At 57.4% G+C, this 26,257-nt stretch overlaps 1 protein-coding gene across 6 annotated transcripts in view; it reads left to right on the top strand.

Annotated features, from left to right (window-relative positions):
* Fbrsl1 (fibrosin-like 1) overlaps nt 1-26,257 on the top strand; it is a gene marked incomplete at its 3' end in the record, with an annotated part of 59,537 nt that overhangs the window by 563 nt on the left and 32,717 nt on the right. For all 6 annotated transcript variants that reach the window (XM_013503698.1, XM_013503700.1, XM_013503699.1 and 3 more), the window contains 2 exon segments: nt 1-133; nt 14,228-14,428. In XM_013503698.1, the coding sequence (XP_013359152.1) occupies nt 1-133; nt 14,228-14,428 (334 nt within the window).

The raw sequence follows: 26,257 nt of genomic DNA, 5'->3' as shown, positions 1-26,257 counted from the left end.
GGAGAACGCAGGCTTGCGCGGAGCGCCCCCCCCGCGCCCCCCGCGCCGCCGCCGCCGCGAGTCCAGCTCGCAGGAGGAGGAGGTCATCGACGGCTTCGCCATCGCCAGCTTCAGCACGCTGGAGGCGCTGGAGGTGGGTGGGCGCCGGGGACCCACACCCCGGACCCAGCCGTGTGGGGACCCGGAGGGAGGGATCGGCGTGCGACGCCCAGGACCGGGTAGCGGGTGGTGCCGGGTTTGGGAGGCGGCGACAACGTGGACACTGAGTTCTTCCCCATCGCCCTCCTCTTCGGGGCTCTTGGAGCAGAGAGGGGTCAGCCCTGAGTGACACTTCTTGGTAAAGGCTATTCGTCCCAAGGGTAATAGGTTGGCAAAAAAATATTGCCTGTCTGGGTGAGCTATCCCGGACAGTTTTACACAGCAAGTACTGCTCTTCTCGCCTGGACGCAGGTGAGTAGAGGAGAAAATGAGAGATGGGTAGGGAATTTTGTCCCTATCATATCTTTCTGGGTGGAAATGGCTGGCTAGGTGCTGAGGGTGAGGAGGGCGAATGGTCCCAGGAACTCAGAGACCTCCAGCTAGGTGAGCCCCCGCAGCACTGCCTCTGAGGGGTTCTCCTTTGCTGGACTTTGGGTCGCAGCCAGCACCCATAGCCTGGGACTCCCATCTTAGAAGCTGAGCTTTGGGAAAAGGGAAGTGGGGTCTGCTGGCAGCCTCTGGGTCGGGCGCTGGTGTGAGGGATGGCCCTGGGTGTGTGGTGGCAGGTTTGCTACATTCTGTCTGGATAGTAGGTAAACATAACCTCAGGACAGGGTCTCATAGCTTGAGCTCACCATAGTGCCCAGCTTTTTTCATTGTGCACATTGGGATGTCTGAGGTGGGTTCTGGGCTCACGGTCCCCAGAGAAGACCTTTGGTAGGCTCCAGTGGCCCCATCTCCAGTATTGGTGAGTGCTGGGTCTCTGTGCCAAGGAGGACAGTCTAGGGTGGTCTGTCTCACGACAGAGATGGCATGAAGTTTCTTGAGCACTAATTACAAGCACATTGTGTACCAGCCCCTGCACTGAGTGAGGCTGTCAGGTGCTGCCCTGTGCTCCAGGTCTGTTCATCTGCCTGGCCCAGGAGGGGAACTGATACCCCGGCCCTGGCCACCCCCTTCACTCTGTCCTCTGCCCCACATGGTGATTCTGTCATCACTGTGGAGTTGGCTGAAAGGTCAGCCCCTCTCCCCAGCCCTCAGGCTCACCTGCTCTGCTGCCTGTGATCCCCATGTGTGACTCTCTTGTGACTGGTTGCCCTCAGCTTTTGCCCCCTCACGCATGTCAACTGGTGGCAGGCACTGTGTCTGCTGTGTCTCCTTCAGGATACCCAGTGCCCAGGGTAGAGCTCACATGGACAGTATCCTGGGCAGAGGGCGGGAGGGCCTCGGCTGCTGCCTGAGGTCACAGTGCACTGAGGTTAGCAGAGCCCACTTGTGTGCAAGGCTCCACCTGTTCCCTTCCTCTGGGCTGCCACAGGCAGTGGTTTAGGGGCTTATGCTGATTTAGGCCAGCCCCGCGAGGTCACCACGAGGCTCACCTGACACTTCTGGGCCTGTAGGGGTGATCTTAGTCACCTCTCTGCCCTTCTGAGATTGCCTAGAAAAGTACAGTGTTCTCAGCAGCTCATGACTCTAGATCTCCCCAGAAGGGTCTGGGTTGCTTGTGTTTCTTGCTGAAGCGTACTAGATTTCCCCTGGGGTTTAGATACTTCATAACATTGATGGTAGTGAGTGGCTTGGTAAATGTTAAGCCTGCCAAGTTGTCTTTACAGACATGAATTGTTTTGTTCTTAATTAAGTTTATTGGTACAGTTTAAGTATACATAATGATCACATTCATCATAGGGAATTTGTACCTGCACGTGCACGTGATATATCTTGACTCTTCCCCCCCCTTCCTCTGTCCTCCATTAACTCCTCCTCCCCTCCTTATTTACAAAAGCTTTGTTTCCATTTTTTCCTTCTTTTCTTGTTTTTTATTTTCCCTTCCTTCCTTTCCCCCGCCCCCTCCGTAGTTCGCCTAGCCATTTGAACATTTTCTTGCTATTTCACAATATCTGTTACACGTTTTGGTACAGACATGAATTCTTCACTCAGGTGACCTCAAGGAAGGCCAGTGGCCTCTACTTCATAGATGGGAACACTGAGGCACTGTGCATCAAGTGTGAGGTACAGAGCCAGGGAGCCAGCCACCAACCTGCAGTCTGAAGTGTGCTCACTGCCCTGAAGGCCCCCATGGGTCCCTCACAGGGAGGCATATCCCAGGTGCAGGGTCCACAGGACCCAGCCCAGAGGCTGAGCTGCCCTCCCTCCCACCGCCTGCTCACTCACAGTCAGTCTACCCGGGCCTGGGAGCTGCCTCGCCTTCACCTTCATGTCCCCATGGAGTGTCAGCGACATTGCATGTGTGTCAGACAAGCCTGTGTAAAGCGAGGCACAGTGGTGGGTGTGGCAGAAGGAGACTTGTGAAGTGTATCTTTTAAGCAGAAGAGGGTACCATACCTTTGTCCCCAGTAGCTCTTCCACCCCTGCATAACTGTGCTCGCACATGGAGGGAAGTGGTCCCTGCCTCTTTTGTGCCTGGGGGGAGCAGCAGCTCCTCCCCAAACTCGAGGTGGTGATTGTCTGGTGGTTGGCTGAGGAGGGCAGAGTTGTTAACAATCTGCAGAGGTCTGTGGCAGGGCTGAAGGATGCAGAACGGTTGAGTGGGCAGGGGCTCTGCAGATCTGAACCTAGTCTCCTTCAGCTTTCTGTTTCTCTTAAGGATCCAAGGAAGCAGGGACACTTAGGGAACATGGGAGCTGGCTCTGCATTGCCCATGTTCCCTGTGATATCTCTGGCTAGTCATACTGATCAGCAGTGACTGGGGCCCCTCCCCCAAGGGCAGTACTGTGGTCAGGAGCAGGAGTCAGCTGCCCTGTCTGCCTCGGAGATATGTGGGCCACAAGCAGGGTCCGGTGGTGTGTCTGATATAAGCAGCTGCCCTCAGGCCACAGAACAGGTTGTGCTGGTCCCTGTATCCCCCGGAGGTAGCCAAGGCCGGCTTCCTGAGCAGACATGCACATGGAGAGGGATGGCCCTGCACCTTCCGCCTCAGGAGGACTCTAGTCCACAGGACTACACTGCGCAGCTGGGGCCAGCCATGCTGGGCACTTCTGTCTCTAGGTGCAGGTGGAGATGTCTGGCTTGGCACCCATAGGTGGTTTTGTTGTTGATGTAATTTGACTGTCTCGTACAGCAAATTGCTTTACCTGTTTTAAGAGTCCAGCTCTAGAAAGATAGGTGCTGCAGAGTTTCTGCTGCAGTTCACTCTCCCATAGTTATCAGGTCTTTCTGGAGCTCTGGAGACATGGCCAGACCCAGGTGTGCTGTCTACATAGAAGGAAGTCCATCCTCACAGTAGCAACATAGCCAGACCCAGGTGTGCCATTTAGATTGCAGGGACTTGTTCCTCTCAGTGGAGACATAGCCAATTACAGGTATGCCATCTACACAGTGGGGGTGAGGGGTGTTCCTCACAGCATAGACCTAGCCAGACAGAGCTGTGCTGTCTACACAGAAAGGGAATCATTACTCACAGTGGAAATACAGACACAAGTGTGCTCTTTACACAGAAAGGAGCGTGTTTCTCACAGTGGAGACATAAGCTGACCCAGGTGTGCCATCTACACAGAAGGGAATCGTTCCTCACATTGGAGACATAGCCAGTTACAGGGGTGCCATCTACATGGTATGTGTGGGTGCTGTTCTTCACGGTGTAGACATAGCCAGACAGGTGCGCTGTCTACACAGAAGGGGACGTGTTGCTCACAGCAGAGGTGTGGCCAGTCATAGGTGTGCCATCTACACAGAAGGGGGTGTGTTCCTCACATTGGAGACATCCAGTGTCTCCAATTGGAGACACAGGTGTGCCATCTACACAGACAAGGTGTCATTCCTCACAGTAGAGACATAGCCAGATATGGGTATGCTGTCTACACAGAAGTAGGGGGCCACTTCTGTGGCTACAGTTAAGAGTTGTAGCCAGACACAGGCATACCATCTATGTAGGACAGTTCTTTTTCTTACCTGTGGATTGTCCCAGAAGGGGATAAAGATGGAAAGGGAAACAGTGACAGCCACCATGCTGACCTTCCAAAGCTCCAGGATAAGGTTTGGTTAGTGTTAGAGGAGCTGAGCCCATCCCAGCAGCAGATAGGGCTCCCACACAGTGTTAGCCCAAGTGGGAGTGCAGGGTCTCAGGTGCCGCTGGGGTTTCCACCCTGGGCCAGGTCCTGGAGTTCAACTCAGTGGACTCCATGAGCCCTAGTGGGCCAGGTGGGGCTTTACAACACAGTTCAGGGCTCCAGGGCACGAGGGTCCGGGTGGAGGTGTTACCAGGTATGTCAGGAGCTAGGATGTGGCCCATCCAGCACTGTCCACATCAGGAGTGATGATGTTACTTTGAACGTCTACTTTGGTCCTATTCTTGGGCCTGGTCCTCCATCCTAGAGGGACAGGAATGGGGGCTAAAGTATGTTCTATTTGGGAGTCTGAGCCTCCTTCCCAGAGTACCTCCTCCTCACTGCCTCTTGCTCTTCAGGTGGGGCAACTGAGGTCTGAATAGGGTAAGTGCTTTACCTGCAGTACTGAGACCTGTCCTGGCATCTGCCCTGGGATATATTGGGCTGTCTAGAGGCAGTGTTGACTTTGTTCCTCCCAGAGAGTCTCAAGGTGGTGGAATGAAGCTGATCCTTCCAAAGAGGTAGACAACACAGGACATGGAAGTAATGCCTGGTCCATCGACCTGTGTCAGTGTGCACATGTGGGCTGCCTTGACTGGCCCCCTGTGGCTCTGGGGCCCCTGCTCCTGTGCCTCTTCACCTTTGGTGCCTTCACCTCTTGGCCCTGGCTTCCAGATCTTCCAGGTCCTTCCTGCACCCACATCTCTGTGCCCAGGTCCTCCACTCTTGCTGGGCAGTCTTCACCCTGGGCTTCTCTGGAAGGGTCCTCCTTGGTGTCCTGTGCCTTAGCCAGAAGTGCCCAGCAGCAAGCCTGGCCACCTGCCCCAGGGCTTCCTGTCTGGCCCTGTCTCCCAGCAAGCCACTCCACTCTGCTTGTGTCCTCTAAGGATGAGTCTTGGTCACAGATGCCTCTCTCCTGCTACAGAAGTGTAGACCGGGATCTCCTGAGCATAGGCTGCTCCTCTGCAGAAGGTTGCCACCCTGGATACTCGGAGCTGCTCTGTTAGCTGATGAGGTTTCCAGTATTTACTGTTCTCTGATTTGTTACACTGGTAGAAATTTTGTTTCACTTTGTTTTGTAATTGGTGGTGGTTCCCAGGAGGAAGCCCTTATCCTGCCTGTTGGTGGCAGTGGGGTGATTTTCTGAGGTTTCTGGTGGATTTTTCTGTCTTCCGTGAGGAACCCTCACACTGCTGAGCTCCCTGCTATGCCACAGTTCCGTTTTGGTGCTCATTGTATTGTAACTGTTCCAGAGCAGGGATGGAAGGTAGGGGGTTGGGGTGGATGGCTCTGTGCGTGGACATCTGCATCCCTTCTCTCCCTACTGTTCCCCAGCCCTGATGTGCAGCTTCTCCTGCAGGAAGCATCTGCCTGGGCTCCACTCCTGGGACCTGGCCACAGAGCTGTTGTGTACTGTCACTGGCCCTGGCCCTCGAGCACTGTGCTTGGCCTTGTGCTGGAGTCTGCAGACTGCTTGTTGTAGCTGGAGGTTTGCCGCCACATCCTGGTAAGGGCAGCCCATGCTGTCTTGTTGGGCTAACTGCATTTCAGGGACTTGGAGATGGAGAGAACATTTCCATTGCTCCTGTATTTTGGAATGAAGTGGCACAAGAATCATGTGCTTCCTCAAGGGGCTGAGGACAGAATCTTCAGGTCGTGGTATCCAGCCCTGGCAGCTGGTGACCAGTTAGTAAGCGTGGCTTAAGGTGGGCCACAGACAGTGAGGAACTGGCCTGGACCCCTGGCTGGGAGCAGGAAGGAGGTGACTCAGCAAGTCAGGGACAGAGTACTAGACAGGGTCCAGAGGCCCTTGAGGAGGGGACCTGTGAGCTGGGGCAAGAACTTCTCCATGTGCTGAGGCCCAAGGCAGACACAGCCTGGGGTCATAGGTGTCTAGGAGCCCAGCCCACCAGTCCCTGTGGCCCCAGGCGTTGCCTCCGCTTGGGCTGTCTGCCTTGGCACTCCTCCAGCCTGGCCCCACTTGCACCTCCCTCGCCCTCATCTCCTGCACATTTTAGGAACTCACCGGCTTCGATATTCCTAGGCTACTTGCTCCTATCGCTGTGCTACAGGTAACCCTAGGCCAGAATCCAGGCCTAAGGCTGGGCTGGAAGGGCCACCCTCCCACTCTGGCGGGCTACCTCAGGTTGAGCTGGGCCTTCTACTCCCTGGACCCCTGTGGATAGAGTGTGGATGACACATTATTGTAGGTGTCATGAAGACTGACAGGGCTGGGCAGCAGGAGCAGGGTGTGTGGAGGATGTGGCCCTGCTCAGAACATTCTGGTAGGGCAACAGCCACAAGGACCCCCTGTGGACACAGCGCACAGTCACACAGTCACACATGGGGGCTTTGCCTTCCACAGGTGTGAATGGTCACCCCTGCCTGTTGCCCTCTCCTCTTGATCTTGGGAAGCCCTCTGGCACCCTTGATGCTGGAGACAGGGTGCATCTCCAGCCCAGCAAGGAGAGCAAGGTGGGCTCTACCCACCTTCTGCTTTACCACCTCTAAGGCCAGGTGTTAGATCCTCAGCTTGGGAGAGCCTGACTTGGTGGATCTGCAGGACACTAAAGAGGCGGAGGGCTTGATACTGCCCAGGCCAGGCCCACTCCTTTCTGTCAGACCCTCCTCTTCAGTCTGCTTCCCCACCAGGTGTGACAGGGGACCTGCCATCTCTCATGTTCCCTAAGGATACCTTCTTGGGGCAGCTACCTGCTCACACCCAGATTTCTGCCATGCTGCCCATATCTTGCTGTGCCTGAGACAGCCTGGCCAGCGTGGAGCTCTGACCTGGGTCCCATTCCCTGCTTAAGCCTTTATGGAGTATTGGCTACATATCAGGCCCTGGGCCAGCCCTGGGAGATACACCCATGTGCCCATCACCTGGGAACATCAGGAGAGCAGTGAGGGGCTGTCATGGAGGTTGGCGGGCTTCTGGGGAGGTACTCAGGCTGAGGTGGGAGCCCAGCATGGAGAGGAGAGTGCCGGGCCCTAGCCAGGGAGGACAGGCAAAGTGTGCAGGCAAGGGAGTGTCTGGGGAAGGTGGGTGGACCCAAGGGCATCCAGGGCCCCTCCTTTAGGAGCTGAGATCTCAAACATTCAGGAAATGATGCTTTGAGGAATCCTGCTCAGTCCAGGTGGTGAAAGAAGAATGGGTCAGGGACGTGCTGGCTTCATCCGGCCCTCCAGGAGGCTTCTGTGTGGTTTCTAGGAGAGCTGGGTGTGGGGATAGGCAGATCTGCACCCTCAAAGCTGTGGTCTGGGGTGTCTTTTTGGCTGCAGCATGTGCATACACGTCGTGAACATGTGTGCTAGTGGACCCTGGCAGAGCCTGGCCTCTCCAGGTGGCAGGAGCCTTGGCAACCCTGGCTCCAGTTTTTACTTAGAGGAGCCGCGTCAGTTTCAGGGGGGCAGGAACTGTCCCTTGGGCTGCTTGTGGGTGAGTGACCAGGGCACACGGTCATATTCATGGCCCGGCCCCTGGGGGCCAGTGGTGGAGCCACGCACCGCACTAGGCAGATTCTCACGAGAACCTGGTGTTGGCTGAGTGGCTAGAGGAGCAGAGCAACTGTGTGTCAAGACCTGGACCCTACTGCTCAAAGCCCTGGCCTTATTCCCAGAGCCTTTGACTTAAGTGAGCCAGTCGTTCAGGGGCTGCTTGTCAGAAGCAGGAGAGATGGGATCGGTGTTTCCTGAGTGCCAGGCAGTTCCAGGACTTCGTGTGTACTACTGTGGTAGCCACATAGTGAGGGCTGTGTTGTCTCTATCACACAGATGGGGAAACTGAGGTACTGAGTAAGGCACTTTCTAGGCCTGCGCGGCTGGTGAGTGGCAGGCAGGACTGGAACTCAGCCCAGGGCATGCTGGAAGGCAGGGCTTCTTCCTTGGGCCCCACTCCACCCTGCCCCACACCTTCTTGCATGTAGCGCTTAGCCCTGGTGAAGGCCAGAATGCCTCAGGGACACTCAGGGCTGCTCTGGCCTCATCTGCCTCTGTTCTCCCAGGTCCTGGCCTTGGCCCTGGCTGCTCCCCACGTCCACGGGCCTCACTCTCGGTTGCGCACATAAGCCTGCCCCTCCCCAACCCACCCCACGCTCAGGGTTATAATGTTCTCCAGGCTGGCACTGCCACATGCCTGTCCCCAGGAGCCATGTGGCAGAGTAGGCAAGGAGGGTGGCCCTAGAGTGGTGGTCATGGCAGCCCCCTTGGTGACCTGCTGTCCTTGGGCTGTCCTCCTCCAGACTCCTCTCCGGCAGCGCATAGAGCCGTTGTCCCAGAGAGGTGGGATAGACTTGGCTCTCAGATCCCTTGTGCTCCCTAACGCTGACCCCCAGGGGCTTCCTGTCATCCTGGAACAAACAAACGTTCTTCCTAGACCACTGGAACCCTGTTTCTGGCCCTGCCTGTGCCTGCGTTGGGCCTTTGTGCATGCAGCGCAAGGCAGTCACCTCCCTGCTCATGGGACGGAGCCCTCCCTGTCAGCCAGGCACAACTGGAAAGCATGTAGGCTCTGGCCAGATGTGGGGTTAGGTCTTGGACAGCCTGTGCCTACTGTGGGCCTCAGTTTCCATAGTGCACCTGCTCCCTTGTGCTGGGTAGAGGGTCTCCGATGAGCATGCTCAGGGGCTCTTGGTCCCTTAGTACCTCCCCACCCTTGTTTTGGCTTCTCTCCTGCTGAGCTGACCCCTACCCTACACAGGCTGGTCCTGGGTCCTGCAGGGCTAGGTGTCCCAATCCATGCCAGCTGGTAGCAGTGGCTGAACAGGCAGGGGCTAGCTTGGCACTTGAGTACCCATGTTCTTTTCCACCCTGGGCTTGTGGCTTCAGTGACCTTGACTGGCTTTGGCAGGCGGGGTTGCCCACCCTGGGTGACAGCTGAGCAGCAGCTGTGCTGGGGAGGGACAGAAATCTGCCCTAAGCCTTCCTCCCACATGGAGTCTGCAGGCTCGGGGGCAGATGGGCTCACTAGCTCATCCCTGCCAAGGCAAGGGGACCGTCTCCCAACAGCACTGGCAGAGGTCACCGAGGGACCCTTTTGCCCAGTCTCCTGGTGCCTTGGAGCCAGCCTAGGCCATGTGTAGAGGGCTAGGCCTGTCCTGGAGGTCTGGCCCACAGCCCCTTTTCTTCCTCCTGCCCACCCACTTGGTCTCAGCTGGCACAGTCTGTGCAGACCCCAGCCCTGCCCCTCTGCAACAGCCTGGCCTGGCTGGAGTCCACTACCTGGCTCCCAGCCATGGCCTTCATCTAAATCTAGCACCCTTCTCTCTTCCTCCTTTTTAACTGTGGAAGCACTTACGTGTACACAGGACACACAAAGCCTATATGTTCGTTAGAGAATAGCCACAGCGGGCTGCATGATGCCACCTGATGCCACAGCCTGGCCCCAAGGCATCCCACAGAGTGTGGGCTTGGCTCCCACCCACTGGCACCACCTTTCTGGTAAACTGCTACCCTGGGCCAGCTCCCTTCCTGTGTGGCCCTGGTTCCACAGCACTCGCAGCCATCTAAAGGGGCCCTGTTAACAGACAGTTCTGTTGTTGAAGAACAAGACCACAGGCTACATCTGACTGTGGTCTGCAGCTGATGGGTTAGTAGATCGGAGCTAGAAGGACAAAACACCACTAGACTCTGGCTGTGTTGTGGAAATTGTCTTCACAACTGTCAGCCACTGTTGTGGGCGAGACATGGTCATCAGTCAGCCAGGGTCATGGGGCTAGGCAGTAACTTGGTACAGACCCAGGCAGGTGGCCTTGGGCTAACCTATCACCCTGCTGCTGTCCTCTTACCCACTGTGGCCCTCCCTCCAAGGGCAACACTGCTGCTCTCAAAAGTTCCTTTCGCTGCCAGCCCCTTGTCCAGCCGCAGGGTACAGCTCTGTCTCCAGGTAACACCTGTGCCCAGACAGTACCAGGCACGGTGCAGGTCTTCTCATAGAACCCCGTGGCAGCATGCAGAGGTGCCTGGTTAGACAGGTAGGCCAACTGCACACTTTGGCCTCCTGGTGCTGTCCCCTACTCCCAAGCCAGCACACTGGCAGCATACGACCCACACGGAAGTCTGAGGCCAGCACATGATAGGTGGTGAAAACACATACCCTGGGCCAGCAGGAGCACTCTGAGGGCCTGAAGATGCAGCCAGGCACAGTCCAGAGGCTTCTGGGGCAGTGAGTGTTGGCAGAGCCTAGGAGGACACATCTTTCGTGTGCACCTCATGGGGGTTAGAAGAAAGAAAGAAAAGAAGAAATCAGGCAGCCAATAACAGCCAATTGATGTTGGATGCACTTGGCAGGGCCACAAAGGAGTATTATTGCTGTGTGGGCATGCACAAGGAGAGCATGTCCAGCCTTCTTAGCTACAGGGATGCTTAGATGCCACCCCTCACCAGGATTTGCCCTTGGGTCTCCCTGTTGGGGTGTGGCCTACAGGATCCCACTGGTGGGACAGACTACATCCCAGAGAGTATGTGAATGTGTAGGCTTTATGGATGCCAGGGCAGGGACCGCCACACTGAAGCTCCAGGGCAGTTGCGCACGAGTCTTGGAGGACACTGCAAGGTACTCAGGGATGGATTGGGCCAGGTGAGCACTGTCAGAGAAAGCTGTGGGCTCCCTGCTCCAGGTTGTGAGGGGCAGAGGCTGAGGCTTGCAATCTAGGAATGGCAGAGACACTGTCAACCGAGAGCCACGAGACCAGGAGACTGGCAGCGTCAGCCTGTGCGCAGCCTCCTACCCCATCCAGAAGTGCCCTCTGGCTCCAAGCCCGGCCCTGCAGTTGCTGTGGTTGTCACATGGGGCACGTGCCCTGCCCCAGGCCTCCCTGCCCTTCAAGGGTGCAGTCTCAGGCCTGGCGACTAGAGGGGAGGCCATATGTGGTCCAGAGAGCGAGGGGCACCTTCCTGGCCAGAGGGATGGGCTGAGCTGCTGGGCCAGAGTGAGGACCAGCAGCCTTGCTCTAGGAAGGACACCTGGACTGAGTTTGTCAAGTCATAATCACTTTTCTCTCTCTGGTTGCTTTACTGTAGCAGTTAGAAATTTTATTGGTGCTGCATAGCAATAACATTTAGGAGAGCTGAAAAGCTGTCACGTAAAAACACTGTTGGAAAATACCATGGCGGTTTCATGGCAGTGTGTGCCCAGCCCCATGGCACTCCACATGGGGGAGGGACATGAAGTCCAGGCATCACTGTGAGGCTGGGTTCTGGGGCAGGGATCTGGGGGTGCAGCGCCCTGCAGAGGCTCCCACAGCCCTGGCCTCAGGCTCCCCAGGCTCTCCCAGTCCGGCCTCACTGTGGTGGCCTCTTGCTGTGGTGGTGGTAGGAGATGCTGGGCCCGGCTGGGAGATGGCTGGGGCCGGAGGATGCAGGCTTCAGACTGTCACTGAGGGCAATCTGTGTGTGGGTTTCTGTGCTCAGCCAGGAGCAGTCACAGCTCATGTCCTGGGGCTGTGTGTGGGCTGGATGGGTGGTATCTGTGGAGCACTCAGCAGGCCTGACACAGGCCTGGTGCTGGCAGTGAGTGCAGAGCTTACTGCTCACTCCAGGCTCCCAGCTAGGGGCTCTAGTTCATTCCGTTGTCAGTGCCCCTGTCCTGTAGAGCCCTGGCACCTGTGTGGGCAGGCTGCTGGCCCTGGGGGATGAGAGGGGAAGTCATCGATGACCTCACTGCTGCTGCCAGGCCTGGCTGGAAGGGCTGTACAGCCTCTCTAAGCTTCAGTGTGGACCCCACAGGGTGGCCGTGGAGTGTCCTGCTGGGGCTTGCCTGCAGCCCCAAGAGTTGCCCTCCTGGTGGCAGGGTGGCTGCGTTGGGTGCGGTCAGGGCTCCTGGAGGGCTGTGTCGGTGTTGCTGCAGGGGCTTTGAGTACACCAGGGAAGAGGCTCAGAACTGGGGCCAGGGACAGACACAAGGTCCAGGAAGCCTGAGGACAGGGACCTGGCAGCTGCTCTACTTGGGATAGGTCAGGGTGGACAGAGGGAATCTTGCAGGAGTGGTGTGGAGGCAGGGACATGGGCAGAGGGGTGGTGGCAACCTGTGTTCATTTCTTTCATAGTAATGAAGTACCAAACTAGGTTTACAGAAAATGTGGTAAGTTCAGACTGTGCACTGCTGGCACATGCATCTTAGCAGTCGTGTGTGGACAGTGGTGAGAGCCCGCAGGTCCTGGGATAGCCTGCCTGCTCCCGCCATCTGCACACAGGAAGAACACTGGCCCAGCCAGGGCCTGTGGGGCAGCATGGTCTTTTGGGTCCTGTTCATGAATATTGACCCCTGGCTTCATGCACACTTGGTCACATGCCTCACAAGTAGCTCTGTCCTCAGCGGCAGCCTGACACCCTTGTGCAGAGGTAGTCCCAGGTCAACCTGCTATGCCAGGTGGAAAAGGCCCTGAGCAGTGAGGCACATGGCCCTGTGTAGGTCAGGGAGAGCCGGTTGTGGAGCAAGCCCTGCTCGAGGGTGGGACCCTACCCCCAGAGCTCAGGGGCCAATGGCAACAGGCCCCACCCCACGGGTGCAGCAGGAAGCCGTGTACTCTGGGTGCGACAGCATGTGGACAGGTGAGATAGGACCAGCTGCCCTCTGAGGACAGGTTGGACGGCCCTCCCACCCGATGCTCCTCAGACTCCCACTGCTGCTGCCTTCTATGGAGGTTAAACTGTGTGTACTTCTGTCTCCTGCACTGGTCACTGTGCCTGCAGCCACACTGCTGTGCTTTCATTCTCTCATTCTTTATCTTTTGGGGGTTTTTTTCCTACACTGAGCCATGTCCCCATCCCACGTTTTCTCTCTTTTTTTGAGACAGGGTTTCCCTAAGTTGTCCAGACTGAGGTCAAACTTGTGATCCTTCTGCCTCAGCCTCCCATAGTGCTGGCCAACTACTAGTTACTGAATGCAGAAGCAGGGAACCCCAGAGTCAGTAACTGCCAGAACCCACAGGCAGAACAGGAGGCTAGGTGGTGGTTGTTTTTTTTTTTTTTTTGGTTTTGGTTTTGGTTTTGGTTTTTCTCCGGTACCGGGAACCGAACTCACGACCTTCCACTTGCCAGGTAGGCGCTTTGCCGCTGAGCTAAATCCCCAGCCCCGAGGCTAGGTTGTTTCATGGGCTCAGATGCACAGGTATCCTGAAGGACTCAAGGTGGGCTGCTGACGAGGTGCCCCAGGAAAGGCCAGGAGGATCATGAGCGGCCTGTGGGGTGACTCAGGTTTGATAGCCCCAAGTACAGGCATGGCAAGGGTTTCCCTCCCAAACCCATGGCTGTGGGATGTGAGGATGTTACTTGGGAGTACTTTCGGAAGGATGAGATATCCCGGGAGGGTACTTCCTGTGGGGTATCAGTATCACCTGGAGGGTTATTTCCTGTGGGAATGAGGTGTTACCTGGGGGTTACTTCCTGTGAATGTGAAGGTGTCACCTGAGGATTACTCCCTGTGAACGTGAAGGTGTCATTTGGGGATTACTTCCTGTGAGAATGACTTGTCACCTGCGGATTATTTCCTGGGAATGTGAAGTCATCTGGAGGGAATAGTTTCTGTGGGAATGAGATGTCACCAGGGGGTTACTTCGATGGATGTGCAAGTGTCACCTGGATAAGGCTACTGCAGTCCCTGGCCCCACGTCATAATGTGTTGATAATAGCCCCAGTCTACCGGGGACCAGAAAGCTTCATGCTTCCTTTCTGCTGCGGTTTGTGGGAGCCTCTACAGTAGGCTGAGATTTGGCCTATGCTGTGTTCCTGGGGCCCCAGTGATGATGGGCCCTCTCCTCACCAGCCATCTTCCCTGTCCACGCCCCTGAGATCGGGCCTTCCCGGGATGAAGACACCTTCTCGGAGAGTGACCCCAGCCTATGAGTCTGCTCGGGGCACCACCTCCAAGTAGGCAATGTCCAGATGCAAGGGTCAGCCGTCTTAAAATAGGTGTCTTCCATCAGAGTGTCTCCACCCTTTGATGGTCTTCACTTTTTTCCCTGCAGAAGGACATGGCCCTGAAGCCTCATGAGCGAAAGGAGAAATGGGAGCGTCGCCTCATCAAGAAGCCCCGGGAGACAGAAAACTGCCCGTCTGCAGAGCCCAGTGTGAGCAGGCAGCCACTAGAAGCCAGCAGCCCTGGGCAGGACTTGGAGCCCGCCTGTGATGGAGGGACCAGGAAGGTCCCGCTACAGCCCTCCAAGCAGGTGAGCAGCAGGGTCTGCCCTGGGACCACGCCAGCACCTGGACACCACCTGTGGCATCCAGGCCAGCCTGCCAACGTTCTCCATCGTTGCTGGGTGTTGGGTGCAGGGTACAGGGCACATGTGATGGAAGCAGGCAGGCAGGCCAGGCTGGTTCACAGAGGTGCAGGCCTTTCCAGGGCCACAGGATTGCAGGGCTAGGGGGCGGAGGGCAGTGCCAAGCTGATAGGCTGGCCCCGTTTCCCGCTGCTGCGTCTGTCAGGCTCCGCCGACCCTGGTGTCCAGTGTGTCTGTGATGAGTTGGGAGCCAAGCCCCCCACTGCGCGCTCAACTGCTGTGCACACAATGCTGTGTGTTAGACTGCGGCAAGGGGGAGGGGTTGTGCCAGCCACAGCGCTGTGGTTGGTGGTCCAGATGCAAGGAAGGGTCCGGGGACGGGGATGCCTGCCCCATGGCCTTTGTGCCTGGGTGGGGTCACAGCCAAGACCAAGGCCTGGAGGGCTGTTAGACAAGTGGAGGCTGGGCCAGGGCAACCCTGGGCATGGGTTTGTTCAGGCTCCCAGCTCAGCTACAGTTGTGCTCCTTCTGGGGACCTGGGCTTGCCCCTTCCTTCAGAGAGGCTTTTCTCAGTGTTGCAGACTCGCCTTGAGCTCCTTGGGAACTGGGCTCTGGTGGGAGCAGCATGCCTCCGGGGCCTGGGCTGGAGGGGGGTCCACAGGCACCTGCCCAGGTGGACACGTGCTCTTTCTTCCATGCAGGTGTGCTCCCCAGAAGGGGGGCCGCTCCCAGCCAACCCCTGGCACCAGAACGGCCCGGCCCAGCACCAGCAGCAGCACCAGCCCAGCCAGCCCAGCCAGCCCCAGGGGCCCCTCCCAGCCCCGTGTCAGCGCTGCCAACCCCGTCGGGCATCCCCGGAGCCCGGGCAGTCCTGCCAGCCCCAGCGGCCACCCCCCGCTCAGCGCAGCCAGCCCCAGCGGTCACTTCTGGGCCTGAGACAGCCCTGCCGGCCCCGGAGGTCACTTCTGGGCCCCAGTCAGCACCGCCAGCCCCAGCAGCTGCTTCCAGTCCCAGATCAGCTCTGCCAGGCCCAGCGGCCTCGCCTGGCCCAGCCCCGCAGGCCACTTTGGGCATTCCCAGCCCCGCGGCAGCGCTGCCAGCGCCTGAGGTCCGTCCTGGTCCCATGGCACCGCTGTCGACCGCTGCGGTCCCTCTTGGCCCCATGGCACTGCTGCCGGCCACTGCGGTCCCTCCTGGCCCCATGTCACCTCTGCCGGCCCCTGCGGTCCTTCCTGGCCCCATGTCACCTCTGCCGGCCCCTGCGGTCTCTGTGGCACTGCTGCCGCTCCCTGCGATCATGGACTACTCCCTGTCTCCCTGGCCAGCCTCGTAGGGCTGCCTCTGGACAGTGCTGCCGGGCACTGCGGTCCCTGCTAGCCTACTGCCCACGCTGTCAGCCCCCACGGTCACTCCTCACCCTGCGACCACGCCGCCGGCCCTCCAGCTCCCTCTCGTGCCAGTGCTGCTGCCCCCGGCGGGCACTCCTATCCCCGTGTCAGCACAGCCAACCCCGCAGGTCTCTCCTGGGCCAGCCCAGCCGGCCCCGGCGGTCTCTGCTAGGTCTCAGGCAGCCCCAGCAGTTAGTTAAAGCTCCTAAACAAACCGGCCCCCCCAAGCCTCCCCTGTTGGGCCCTGGACAGTCACAGCAACTGAAGCGGCCCCTCATGGGCCCAGAGCCACTCCGCTTGCCCAAGCGGCCCCTTCTGGGCCCAGAGAAGCCCTGCCAGCCGCTGCCATCCCTTCTGGGTTCAAGCCAGTCCTGCAAGCCCCAACCATTGCTTCCTATCCCTGAGCGCCCCTCACTTCTGGGGCAGCCAGGCCCACCCCGCCGGCCTCTCCTGGGGTCCCTGAGCCAGCCGAGGAGGTCCCTGCTGGATCTAGTGCCAGCTCGTCAGCCCCAAGTCTCTCTCCTGGCCCTGGGCCGTCCCTGCCAGCCCCTGAGGTCACGGTGGACCCGATCCTCTGCCCCAGGTGTGGCCCGCCAGGCCCCATCCGTGAGCCCTGGAGCCTGATGCCCACAGGTACCCTCTGGGTGTTTGTCAGCTGCCCATGGGGTGTGTGAGCAGGGCTCTAGGGACTGCTGGACTGGCCTGAGGCCTTCTCCAGACAGCCTGGCTGATAGCTGTTGAAAACTGAGGCTCAGCCAGGGGCCGGAGTCCCTACTGTGCAGTGATCAGGCCAAGGCCTGTTGTGCCAGGAGGAAGATGAACCTGTGTCTTCCCACCACTCCACATGCCCTCCGCCCACTGGTGTCACGGTGACCCCTCAGTGTGTGCCACTCCGTGATGTACACACCCCCAGGAGAGGGTACATAGTCCTTGGGACTGGAGCCTGTTGGGACCTCAGTGTCTCTCTCTGTGCCTCTAAATTGCCAACACTGTCTCTGCATCTCTGAGTCTCCGTGCACGTGTGCAGTTGTGCGTGAGTGAGTGTGCATGTGTGTGTGTTGTTCAGGAAGGTATGCATGTGTGCCTGTACATGATGTGTGCCTGGTGCCTGGGAACAGGTGACGGGGGCCAGCCCAGGCCTTGCTGACCTTGGACCTGTCTGGCTGGTGTGCCTTCTCTGCCCTAGCAGCACAGCCTGGTGGTGGGCTGGTCCACCTGGCTGGCCAGGCTTCAGCTCATGGTCCCTTCCTTCTCTGCAGTTGGGTGATGGTGGTACCTGCTTGGGGGTCCTAAGGCTGCAGGAGGGATGCAAGAGTGGTAACCCTGGGCCTGCCACCTTACCACTCAGGGCTCTGGCTCCACCTCACTGGGGGCACTGACAGGCCAGCTCTCAGGGCCTGCAGACCAGAGGGAGCTGCAGGGTATAGAGGTCTAGGGCAGGCCTAAAAGTCCCCTCCCTCCCTCGTCTGTGCTCACCCAGGGCAGTGTTCTGCCTGACTTGATAGCACTCAGACAGACTGCACTGTGGGGCTGTCCCTGGGTCCCTCGCCACCACCTCAGGCCCCAGTCTCAGGGCAGCCCCATACTCAGGTCTTCGGCAGCCCTGGCAGTAATGGGCCCAGCGAGGGAGCCAAGGCTGGGAGAAGGAACAAAGAGCTGCCTTTCCAGATCGCTGCGCTGGCTACCTGAGGGTCCCTGGGCTGTAAGCAGGCGGAGGCCAAGTGCCTACCGGTGCCCCAGGCATGGAATCACTGGGATGTGCAACCACCTGTGTTCTAGCCCTGCATGGGGGGAGGGAGCAAGGACATCACCCCTTCCTCTTGTAGGTCTTGGCAGGCTACTGGCCCAGCCTTTTCCTCCCAGCTCTGGACCACCTGATGGCCCTCGCTCAGCCTGGCAGCTCTGAGCCCCTCCCACCCCAGTAGGCCTCTTCCTGGTGCTTACCTAGGGCTGCCTTCCCAAAATTTGGGGCTTATTTTTCTGATGAAAAAAATAAAAAAATGCCATGCCATTATTTTTTATAACCGCACTAGCGTTTGTAATTTGAACAGAAAGCACGTATCTGTGATGGATTCTGACAGGTGGTTTTTACATATTTGGACTTGGCTGTGGTCATTAATTCCTGAGCAGAGGAGCAGGGAGCCCACCTTGCTGGCCTGCTGTGCCCTGTAGGCTGTCGAGGAAGGGCTCCTGGGAGACTAGGATGGGGACATGGACCAGAGGACCTACAGTTCAAATCCTAGCCCCTGGCCCTGGATGTGCCCAAGCTAGACTGCACGTTTGGAAGCAGTTTGGGGAAAGTGCTGATCTTGCCATAATCTTTTTTTTTTTTTTTTTTTAAATCTTTTTGAGGCAGAGTCTCACTATGCGTTTTAGGCTGGCCTCGAACTGACAGCAATCCTACCTCAGCCTCCCAAGTGTTGGGATTACAGATGTGTGCCACCTGCCATAATTTTAAGCTCAGTGTTCCTCTGGTGGCTGGCACTGCCCTCAGATGTCCCTGCAGCTGCTCTGAGTTGCCAGGGGCTGACAGTAGCCCACTCAAAAAGACCACAGCCTGCCCCTCTCTTCCCAGGGCCCTCCCTGAGAGCAGGAGCTGGAGGGCCCTCCATGTGCACATGTCCTTGTGGGACCACTGGGCAGGGATGCTATGCAACTTAGGCCTATCTGGGCTGGCCATGTCACCATGGGGGGTGCCACACTGACAGTGAGTGCAGAGAGGGCAGAGGCTGTAGTAGCTAGCCTAGTGGGGTTCCCTGGGTCCTTGTGGCCAAGAGCAGGGTGGTCTCCGCTGGACACTGACTGAGGCACTCACACAGCCTGGCCTCCATCCCCACATCCCCTGCCAGCCTCAATGGACTGTGTGCCAAATCCTGGGGCCTCATCCTTGGGAGAACATAGAGTGCCAGGTTTTCCTGTGGGTTTGGCAATTCTCAAGTGCTGGTGGCTAATTGTTCTGTTCATGACCCGCCTGGTGACTACAGAATACAGCTCTTATCTTGCTTGAGCTGGGGGCCGAGGGTGTCCTGCCTGGGATGTAGGCTTGGGTCTTGCAGCTGCAGGGTGTGGAATTAGTCCGGGGTGTCTGTGGTCATCCTGCGGCACAGCCTGGCTAATGAACCTCGAGAGAAGGGTAGCACACAAGCCATCGGCCGCCAGCCTCTTCTGCTGGAGTCTCCTATGCCCACTCGGCACTGCTGTGGAGTGGGGAGCAAGCTGAGAAGCCAGTTGGTGCCTGCTGAGCCCTAGACAAGAAGGGTGAGCTTCATGGAGTGTTCAGTAGGTCCAGGGTAGCTCCTAGAAAGTGACTCAGGCAGTTTATTGTGCCTCTGGGAAGTGAAGCAGGCCCTGCAGTGGGCCTTGGTTGGTACCTGAATCACAGCACATTCTCCCACAGCCAGCCTGGTCTTTCCCTGGGGTCTGCACGCGTGAGTGTGCGTGTGCACATGTGTGCATGCGTGTGCCTGCTTGGGCCTCTGGAGGTACAGGTGTGTCCAGCTTCACGTGGCTTCCAGCAGGCCCTGGAGGTCAGGCCCAAGTCCTACTCCTGTGCAAGGAAGCTGCCCAGGAGGACGCAAACCTGTTTGCCCCACAGATGCCCCAGTGTGCCACATCAGCAGAGCCTGCCTCCCTGACCCTCTTCTAGCTGGAGATCATATGCATGCCAGGGACCCACTGTGAGGGGGTAACTTGGAGAGGTGCCTGGAAGTGGAAGGGGAGGTTCCTGAGGGCCTAAGGGCCAGGCTAGGCTGGGCACAGTGGCTTCTCTGAGTGTGAGGCAGGGAGGGTTCCCTGGAGGGACTAAGCAGCTGTGTAGACTGCCCTGGCCAGCTGGTGTCTTCCCCCTATCAGAGTGGCAGAGCCTGGTTCAGTCCCTGTGGCTGGCTGAGGGCAGAGGCTGGTCTCTGGCACCAGATCCCATAGGGACAGGTAGGTGCCTCCGGCAGGTGGCATCCTGGCAGCCAAGGGGCTGGAGGAACACTCAGCAACCTCCCTGCCATTAGGCCAGAATTTGGCAAGGAGTTGTCCCCTGGCAGGCCTGAGGGGAGTGGGCAGTGTCCTTCAGGCTCCAGAGTGGCCCTGAGTGTGAGCAGCCACTGGCAGGAACAGTGTCTGAGCCATAAACGGCTATGAGCCTTCTGCAGGTTGCACCCAAAAAGTAAAATGCTCATGTATCTTATTTGAATTCTCATCATCAAAAAATAGTGTCACTTCCAACATGATCAGCTTGCAAGTTACCAGTGAGCTGCTTTTAGGTTCTTTGGCTTTGTGCTGAGTCTTGGGGAGCTGCCCTGAAAGTGACAGCGGCAGGGTTTCATGATCTGGTGACCAAACAGCTTGGAACGGCCGGGAGCCCTGTGAGTCCCTGTCCATGTCCCCTGCCATCCTGGGCTTGTGTGGTTGGTGCTCTCTCCAGTCCAGCTCCTCGGTGGGCTGATGCACTGAGCATGTGCACCCAGCATGCCCTTGTGTACTTTCTGTCTCCCCAGCTTGGGGGTGAACCTTGGGTGTGCACAGATGATGGGGCCAAAAGTTAGAAATCGCTTTGCTGCCTCCCACCCAGCACATACTGTAGGTCCCTGGCTTCCTCATAAATCTCCCTGTGAACAGATTTAACGAGAAGATAATGGATGCTGCGTGAAAATGTGTGGGGTGCAGGTAGGGCAGTGCTCAGAGGGAACCCTGCAGCTTTAAGTGCTTCTGTGAAAGAGGTGAGGGGAGGTCTAAAGCAAGTGCCTGAAGCTCCACTGGAGTCCAGGGAAGGAAGACGCAGACTAGAGGAGGGGCAGGATCACTGTGTGGAAACACACCAGCATAAAGTGCCCAGAGCCAGAGTTGTTCCTAACATCAAGTGGAGAAATTCCTAGCTAGGTGTGCAGAGAAAACAAACTGCCAGGCACACGGATGCTACAGGTGTGAAAGGGGTGGATTCTCCAATAAAGTCAGCCTGATAGAACAGACAAATTCTGTGAGAGAACAAACATAATGGATCCAGATGAAAGGGTCAACTGGGCTGAATTTCTTAAGTGCATTGGGCACTCCTAGGCCCTGCCCACCTGACCCCAGCTCCAGGCACCTGCAGTGTTGAGGACAGCTTGTTCAGCCTCACGCTGCACTTGGAATTCCTCCAGCAGTCCCAGAGCATGAGAGGTGTCAATAGTCTATCAGTGACAGGGACACCAACTGAGCAAAACTGACTCAACCCAGAGAATCCAGCTTCACATCTAGTGGCACACATGGCCAGAGTCCGTGTTGGCATGGCTCTGCAGGATGCAGGTGTGGCTCGCACCCCTGCCCCAGCATGCAGGCCTACACAGGCTGGGTGTCAGAGACACGCAGGCGCTTGGTGTCACTGCGTATTGACAGATGTGTGGTGACACATCCTAGGGTAGTACCCTCAACTCACCCAGTATCCCTCACTCATCTGTTGTCCATCTCCATCAGTCCATCTGTCCACCCGTGCATGTATTCACCTATCCAGCTGTGTGTCCTACCTACCTGTCCCTTGTCTATCCTTCCATATCCACTTGTCCATGTCCAACAATGGGTATCCATCCTTTACCTACCCACCCATCCACCTCTGTCCATCCACCACGGGTATCCATCATCCACCCAAATGTCCACCCACCATCTACCTACCCATCTTTCTACCCACCTATTTATTACTTACCCATCCATCTACCTGGCCATGTATCTACCCATCCACCATGGGTATCCACCTACCCATTTTTCACCTTTCCATCTGTCCACCATCTACCTGCCCATCTTTCCACTAACTCATCCATCCGTCCACATACCTATCGGTCCATCACCCATTCATTCTCCCACCCACCCATCCATCCATCTACTACTCTTTTTCAAATTTTTATTTATTTATTTATTTATTTATTTATTTATTTATTTATTTATTTATTTATTGGTCTTTTTGAGTCAGGATCTCCCTATGCAGCTGAGGCTGGCCTTGAACTCACTTTGTAGCGCAGGCTGGCCTCAAACCCACGGCAGTCCTCCTGCTTCAGCCTCCCAAGTGCTGGGAATACAAGTGTGTGTCACTACACCCAGCCTGATCCATCCACTCTTCTATTCATCCATCATCTATCCACCGATTGATTCATCCATCTACCTACAGATACCCATCCACCCACTTATCTGTTCACCATCTACCTACCCATCCTTCCACCAACCCACCTAGCCATCCATCTGCCCATCCACTCACCCATCTGTCCATCCACCCTTCTGCTCATGCACCATCCATTAATTCATCTGCCTATGGATATCCATCCAACCATTCATCCACCTATCTGTCCATCTGCCCATCTGTTCATCCATCATCAGCCTGTCATTCACCCATCTCTCCATCCACCCATCTGAAGCCCAATAGAATGATAAGCAGCTTAAGAGGGTGGCTGCATTTGGGACAGCAGCTTGGTCTCTGATACTGCTGACTCTGGGAATACTGGTCATCTTAACACTGCCTGAGCTTCTCCTCACTGTCTTCCAGTACCAGGTAGGGGTAGGTGACAGCCTGGCCTGCTGGGCTTTCACAGTCTAATGTGTAATGGAAACCAACAAGCAGTCTGTTCTAAGCTTTGCATCACTGTGACAAAGGACCTGTGATCATACAGAGAACAGACTGATCTTGGCTTGTCATGATGAGAGCTCAAAGAGGAAATCTGCACCTAATGCAGCTGGGAAGCAACAAGAGAAACAAGAAGGGGCCAGAGTCCCAATATCCCCTCAAGGGCACATTCCTTGAAAACTAGCTTCCTGGGCTGGGGATATAGCTCAGTGGCATAAGCGCCTGCCTGGCAAGCGCAAGGTCATGAGTTCAATGTTCCGGTACCGCAAAAAAAAAAAAAAAAAAAAAAGAAAACTAGCTTCCTCTAGGCCCCATTTCCTAAAGGGTCCACCCCCTCCCAGTAGCACACACACTGGGGAGCAGACCTTCAGACCATGGCCTTGGGGGACACCACAGACCCAACCAGGGTTTCTGGAAGGAGTGGAGCTTACGCTGACCGGAACAGAGCCATGGACAGGAACAGGTGCTTGGCTGGCACCGAGGTCCTGTCCGCAGCTATACCCACTTCACCTGCAGTCCTGCTTTGAGAGGTGTTTCTCCTCCGCAGGCTCTACAGCCTGGTCTCCGTGTGGACAGCACAGGGCCCACCCCTCCATGCAGTGGGAACTCTGGCATGACCACAGTCCATCTATGGATGTGGAGAGGTGCCCCAGTTCTCTTCCCAGTGTGTAGAGGAGCCCAGGTTGGGCAGGCAGCCTGGTTGGCACTGGGGAAACCGGGATCCCCATCAGGCACCCATCTCAAGGCGCAGTCTTCTTTGCAAGCCTACAGCGTCTATGCAAAGCCCCTTTGCCAGGGCTGGCCTGTCTGTGCCCTTCCCAGGCATGTCCCCCACCTGTCTGCAGATGGAGACTGTCCCCTGAGGCCGTGCTGGGCTGTGCTACTTCCTGTCCAAGCTCACACTGGGGAGAGACACATGAACTTGGCAGATACACATGTGGTTGGCACTGACCCCAGCACAAGTCAGGCTAGCGCTGACCAGTGAATGGAGGCCCTGCCTGCAGATGACTGGAGTGCTGTGGACAGTACTTTAGTCAACAGGAAAGTGCTTTTCCGGCTCATGGGAGCTCAGTGTGGTGAGAAAGAGGCTGAGCTGGAGGACTCAGATCCCATGGGTGTGGGTCTGTCCCTGCCCTAGCCAGGTGACACCCAGGCCCAGCTCTGAGGCGGGCAGGGGACTGCATGGGCCTAGGTTAGCACCATGGGAAGAGCAGGCTGGGAACTGATGGACGTGTGGAAAGGCTAGCGCCCAGGGTCAGGGTGGCCAGGCCTGGAGGCACTGAGAGCTTCCCAGGAGGGCATAGACTACAACCCTGTGACAGATGAAGTCTTGGGGAGGCCAGGGCCTGAAAGTAGAGCCCCAGCCCTAGGAGCTCTGAGCATACAGGGAAGTAGGCAGAGCTGGGGATGATATGGCTGTGAGTGGGGGCAGCAACCAGCCTCTCAGCAGCCAGCTCACAGCCCTGCCATCACCCACGAGTCAGGGTCAGTGCGGGCCGCTGGGTGGAGGTGTCACCTCCAGAGCTGGCAAGGGTCTGGGCCCAGGCACTGGACAGCAGGTCTTCCTGCTGAGGAGCTGAGCTGGGTGAAGGGTGACCATGCTGTGGACTGTGTTGGGTCTCAGCAGGCCTGTGCTCTAGGGGTAAGATCGCCCCGTGGATGCAGGCTGTCCTGGGCCTGGCGGGTCTGAGGGAACTGCAGCCCTACCCACGCTGGCTCGCAGGCCTGTGCAGGGCTGGGTGGGCTGTGGTAGGCCACAGGCTGAGCTGGTGACTTGGGCAGTGTCTGCCTGGGTAGGACCCTTTCTGTGACTCCAGCTGTTCACGTTGCCCACTGCCTCAGAATCATCATCCCTGCTGTCCTGTTGTGTCTTGGCTCCCTTTGTACACAGGACTCTGGGCCAGGGAGGCCTTGTGTGTGCCCCCATGGTGCAGGGCACAGACTGAGTTGAGTCTGAGCGCGGTCTCCCCACGTCCCTGTGCCTGTTGTGCACTGCAGTCTGTGGCCCTGGGCTTGCTGACTTCTGTGAGGAGAGGACACTGGTGGTTCCCCTCCCTCTTCTCAGCGGCACACTCCCCAGGGCCCTGAGTTAAGAGTAGAGCTACCTGCCTCCTGTGTGGCCCTGACTCTGGGCCCCAGCCAGAGAATGTGGGTGGGGCTTTGGGAGAGGTGTAGGGTGGGGTCTAGGGATAGGGCTAGGGGCTGGACCTGGAGAGAGGCTGGGGTGGAGTCTGGAGATGGGGGCGGGGCTTGAGATTGGACAAGGGGAGGGGTGGGGAACATCCCCCCACATTCCTCCCTCTGACACTTCCTGGCATTGGGAATAGTGTGGGTTAACTGGCAGCTGACAGTCCTGGGGTGAATTTACATACAGAATTCAGTCAGGGACTGATATGGGGCCTTCCATTACCCTGGCCAGGATGCACCCTAGTCCTGCTGCTAGGCAGTAAGACAAGGCTCAGTCCTCAACCCCAGGAGCTAGACTCCAGCTGCCTCCTCTGCACACCCAGAGGTTTTGGTAGCATGTCAGCCTGCCATGGTTTTATATCCTTCCAGGTCCTACCAAGGAAGTATGAGCCTGGAGACAGTATGTGGTAGATGAGGCTGCTAGCGGTGGGTGTGGCCTGGGTCACTGCCCACCTGAGGCACTTTGGCCTGTGGACTGGGGTTGCGACTCAGACACAGGTTCAGAGCTCTGCAGGCTGCTCTCTCTGGAGGACTTGTGATCTCTGGTCTGTCTGGAATCCCTGGTGTGTTGCTCCCACCTCCCTCCACAGTTTTTCCCACCCCACTAGCTCCCTTGTCCTAGGACCTTAGCCTTGTGCACCCCCAGACCTGCATGGCCCAGGGCCAGGGAGACCTGGGATCCTGGCTGCCTTAGCGCCTGGTCCCTGCCTGCAGTAGATGGCCGGCACTCAGGGCCTGTCCTGTTCCTAGACCCGCTTCCACAGCCCTGTAAGCCCAGGTGCTATCCAGCAGCCCAGGCTGAAGCTGCTGGCCCGAGAGTACATTTCAGGACCCCTGAGGTCAAGAATGATCCCAGGCCTCAGAAACTGGGCTGAGACGCAGGCTCACTGAAGCCCAAGCTATGGCCACTCTCTTCTTCCCTTGCCCCTTCAGCTACTTCCTTAGGACCTGTGACGATGCAGGCCTTTCTGTGACCTGTGGAGAAAGCAGGGCCCCCATCTGGACCAAAACTGCTCAGCCTCCCTCCCTGTGTGGGGCTGGGTGAGAGGTGGACAGGAGGCCAACCTAGCCAGGCCTCCAGGGCAGGGGAAAGAACCGGTGGCCTTGAAGGTAACTCAGATATCTTCAGGGGCTGTGGAGAGGGGCTAGAGACTGCAGGCCCAGAGAGGGCTCCCCGTGTGCAGAGGAACCGGAGTGTGGCTCCCCAGGCGGATAGCAGTCTGGGTGAGGTGGCGCATGCCTGTAATCCCAGCACTCTGGAGGCTAAAGCAGGAGGATTGTTGTGAGTTTGAGGCCAGCCTGGGGTACACAGTGAGTTCAAGACCAGCCTGAACTACATAGTGAGACCCTGTCTCAAACACACACACACACACACACACACACACACACACACACACACACAAAACCAAGCAGGTGGCAAATGTGCCTGTCATGAGAGGTGGGCGAGGCTTTGGCACTGGCCAGGGAGCTCCCTGGAGCCTGGCGTCATGCCCCACCCACAAACCTCCTGTCACTGAGGCTGTATCCATGGGCAGCCAGACACGGTCAAGGGTGGACCTTCATGTGCCTGGACCCCACCCTGCCTTGGCCCTGCACCTCATGCCTGGTCCTCTTGGAGTT

The sequence above is a fragment of the Chinchilla lanigera genome, unplaced genomic scaffold, assembly GCF_000276665.1.
Source record: "Chinchilla lanigera isolate Chin_1 unplaced genomic scaffold, ChiLan1.0 scaffold00081, whole genome shotgun sequence".
Lineage (NCBI taxonomy): Eukaryota > Metazoa > Chordata > Mammalia > Rodentia > Chinchillidae > Chinchilla > Chinchilla lanigera.
Note: the sequence above shows the minus strand (reverse complement) of the source record. Positions and strands in the feature narration are given on the sequence as shown.